This window comes from Quercus robur, chromosome 8, assembly GCF_932294415.1.
Source record: "Quercus robur chromosome 8, dhQueRobu3.1, whole genome shotgun sequence".
Classification (NCBI taxonomy): domain Eukaryota; kingdom Viridiplantae; phylum Streptophyta; class Magnoliopsida; order Fagales; family Fagaceae; genus Quercus; species Quercus robur.
Genome location: NC_065541.1, coordinates 12,592,036 through 12,596,093, shown reverse-complemented (window position 1 = coordinate 12,596,093; position 4,058 = coordinate 12,592,036). Strand labels below are relative to the sequence as shown.

General features: G+C 33.7%; 1 protein-coding gene across 1 annotated transcript; it reads left to right on the top strand.

Annotated features, from left to right (window-relative positions):
* The first annotated feature begins 1,729 nt into the window (after positions 1–1,729).
* Positions 1,730–3,611, top strand: LOC126694645 (probable FBD-associated F-box protein At5g38565). The gene is made up of 3 exons (XM_050391019.1): positions 1,730–1,870; positions 1,980–2,244; positions 3,026–3,611. The coding sequence occupies exons 1-3, from the start codon at positions 1,760–1,762 to the stop codon at positions 3,040–3,042; spliced, it is 393 nt and encodes a 130-aa protein (XP_050246976.1). The 5' UTR covers positions 1,730–1,759; the 3' UTR covers positions 3,043–3,611.
* The last annotated feature ends 447 nt before the right edge of the window (positions 3,612–4,058 follow it).

Genomic DNA, 4,058 nt, shown 5'->3' with positions numbered 1-4,058 from the left:
ATAGTTTTTAGCATTGAAAATATATATTTTTTAACAGTTTATGGAAATTTTTGGATAGAATGATTAACAGTTACAACAAATGTGACTCATATAACAAAAAGGAAACTTAAATAGATGAAAATAACAATTTATTAAACTTAATAAACCGTGCAAATTATATTTTTGAAAGGAAAAAAAAAAAAAAAAAACTAAAAATGAGTTATGCAGCATTTTCATCTTTAGAGCCTCCTTAGTTTTTGCAAATTTTTTTGTCTATTTTAGCATAATAAATTATATTTTCTATTTTACATACTTACATTTCAAAACACTCAATATTAGATTATTTATTTACACTACATTTTGTTAAAATATCATTGTTCTTGATTTTTTAATTGTTTCTCTTTTATTACACACAACAATTATCATCCATTCTCTTTCTTTTTTCTCAAGATATAAAAAATAATAATAATAAAAAACTAAATGCAAAATACTCTGTTAACGTAGCAAACTCGATAAATTTATACATGGCCTATTATTGACCATTTTTTGAAAAAACTGAGTAATTTTACACATTTTTTTTCTTCTATCATAAACCCAGACTTGGCTTTAAAATGAATGGTCTGTTGAGAAGAGTAGAAAGTAGAAACTTGAGGGTGGTCTGCTGAGGTCAAATAAAAACAAAAAAAAAAACAAAAAATCCCAGCTCCAGCAAACCCTAACCTTCGTGATGGCCCATTTAGGTTCTCAATCGAACTCAAAATGTGCGGAATATTTTTGGGACAAAGACAGGCTTAGCAATCTACCGGACTCTCTCCTTTGTCACATTCTTTCTTTCCTTCCGACCAATGAAGCCGTTGTCACAAGCATTTTGTCGAGCAAGTGGAAAACCCTCTAGACTCTCGTCCCAAAAATCGATTTCCAAGATACATCCATCAGGGGCCGCAGTGTTGCGCCCCTACGCATACTCTACAGTGTTTTAGCTCAACACACAGCACCCATCCTCTCAAATTTCACCCTCTCATGGCGTTCTCCTTGTGACTCTTCTCATTTTGACAATTGGGTCGACACCGCCATATTGCGTAATGTCCAAACACTCGATCTCCATTTTGAGTGTAGACAACTTTTCGAGTTGCCCCATACCGTTTTTCATTGCAAAACATTAGTGGGTCTGGAATTATATGGCGAAATTGAGCTCGATCTTTCTCCTTCCTTTCAACTCCCAAGCCTCAAGATTCTGCGTCTCTGCAAAATTTGTTATACTTCCGACAACTCTTTCTCGAGCCTCTGCTCCGCCTGCCCGAACCTCGAAGATTTGATGGTGATATACGAGTTTATAGTCGGTAATGTCAATATTGTCAATTTTAAAATAAGCTTACCCTTTCTGAAACGTTTACGTATCGACTTCATATCATTTGATACTGAACCTCCTGATTACAAGCTTGAAATATACGCCCCAATTCTCGAGCGCTTTCGCTTTTTTGGTTATTTGTCAAACGTGGTTTTCCTTGAAAAACTAGCCCACTTAATCGAAGCACATTTCGTTGTTTGTGGACTAGGCCATGTATTTGAGATGTGTTATTCAGATTAGGTATTCAAGATTGTAAGGGCACTAAATAGCTCTAAATTCCTTGAACTATTTCCTGGTGATGTAGAGGTAAGGCCCCTTTTATCTTTTGTTATGGTTTTCATGTTTTTTGTTGATGAATATTGTTAGGACTAAGCTTATTGTGTTTATAATGTTGCGGTGCAGTGCATCGGCTTTGGTTACATATATCCTTCCATGTTCCAAAATTTGGTCCGGTTGAACTTTAAAGTTACTCAATCGAATTGGCACGTGCTACAATCCTTGCTTGTAGTGGCTCCTAATTTAGAAGTTCTTGTTCTTGATAAGGTTAGTTAACTAGTAAAGTTTGTTAGAAATCCGACTATGTGGTTAATTCATGTACCCTAAACATACACTGATGATCTACTACCGTACCATTGTTATATGTTGTCATCAGCATTATTATCGTAAAAATCAGTTATGCTGTATGGAGCCATTGGATGGTTCCGGTTGTTTGTCATCGCGCCTGACAACTTTTAATTTTAATGGATATGAAGAATTGGGACATGAAGTTGAATTCATCAAATATATTCTAAAGGAGGCAATAGTCTTGAACACAATCACAATTAAAATTTCTAATCTACATTCGAAGGAAAGTGTTCTCAAAAAATTATCAATGTTCCCAAGGCACTCAACAACATGTCTACTTACAGTTGAAATAGGTATATTACTTTAACTGGTACTTAGCAACTACATTTAAAGGTATGTTGTAAATATTTTATCTTTATAATAGAGCCTCTCTACATGGTGAAATGACATTACTATTTTCTGGTTGTTATTTGGGTGTGAGATTGTTTGATAGAATTCGTTCCCTGGGTTTGTGACAACTAATATGCAGAACATTGATTTGACCTTCATACAATAAGCATGTTTGATTTTTGAATCAAGCTAAAATTTTGATAATGGATTGTTCATGAATAAGCTTTTGCTACCTCTTGATTTGTGTTGAAATTTTAGATTCTGGCTTACTCAATTTGTTGCCTAACTATGACAATTGAGATGGTAAAATAATTGATTGTTTCAATCAAAAGTGTGACCTCAAAAATATCTTTTCATAAGAAACATTTGTAAGTTTCTTTGTGCTGAATAAGCTTTTGCTACCTCTTGATTTGTGCTAAAATTTTAGATTCTGGCTCACTCAATTTGTTGCCTAACTATGACAATTGAGATGGTGAAATAATTGATTGTTTCGATCAAAAGTGTGACCTCAAAAATTTCTTTTCGAAAGAAACACTTGTAAGTTTTGAAGTACTACCAATTAGCTCTAGCTCAAATGGCATTTACTCCTCCCTCCATAATAGGGTGGAGTTTAAGTTCACTGGTTCAAGACTTAGGAGGTGCATGTGTAAGTGTAACTTACCAATAAAAATGATTGAAATACATTTTTCCTTTCAAATTTAGTTTTTTCTATATCCATCTTCACGAATATTTGTACTCTTGCAGACGACTCTTTGGAGTAATTGGTGGCAACTTCTTTTGACACAGCAACTTCATTATGTGGCTTGACAATGTGCTTGACTAGAGTACCCTATGCACCCCAAAGGAGGTAGATACAGTAGTATGCACTTCTTGGTGTAGATGAAGTGGTATGGTAAGATTGCAAAGTTAAATCTTTTTGGGAGCTTCTGCTTTATTACTGCTTGTATTTATTAAATCCTTGCAAGCCCTTTGTTTATTAATGAACTTCTAGATTCTTGTGGGAAAAAGTACTTGGTGATCCATGTTTAGTTCATGAATTCATGTATATTGATGGTATTTATTAGTCAATTCCAAGTGGTAGCACGATGGGCTAGGGATGCCTCATAAAGTAGAGGTCACTAGTTTGAATTTCCTCTTCCCCCTCCCCTGGGGCCAAAACTCACTTATAAAAAAAAAAACAAAAAAGATGGGTATTTAGTAGTGGTAAGGACCTGTTTTTGGGCTGTTTAACACCTGTATCTTAAATGTGATTGTATTTTGACTAGGAAGCTTCTAGACCCAAACTGTTATAGTTCTTCTGGTGTGAATCTTATTTTGCTTACATGGCTTATGGAGAAACTGTTAGTTCGTGTTGCATCTGTAACAGGAGATTCAAATCCTTTTAATTTATATTTCACCACAAAAAAACCATGTATGGACAGGTTTCCCATCCATCTAATTCTTATACTTTCTTCATTTTTTGTGTTGCTTTTATTTATATTTTTGCTACTGTTTTTGCTGTCTTTTGTCCTCCCTTTGCACAAGAGACTATTTGACCCATTTAATTAAATATTATTTTACCAATATACCTTTCAAAACTATAGGTATATAAACTTATTAGTTGTTGTGGTTTATTTTGTGATTGATTATTTGTGATATTGAGATATGCTTTATAAAACAATTTTAAATGATTATTTGTGATGCAGTTACTTATTAGTTCTGAATTTTATATTAAAATATTTATTTGTTTGGATCTTCATAGTTCAGATCAATTTGCTAGTTAAAAGCATCCACAGCA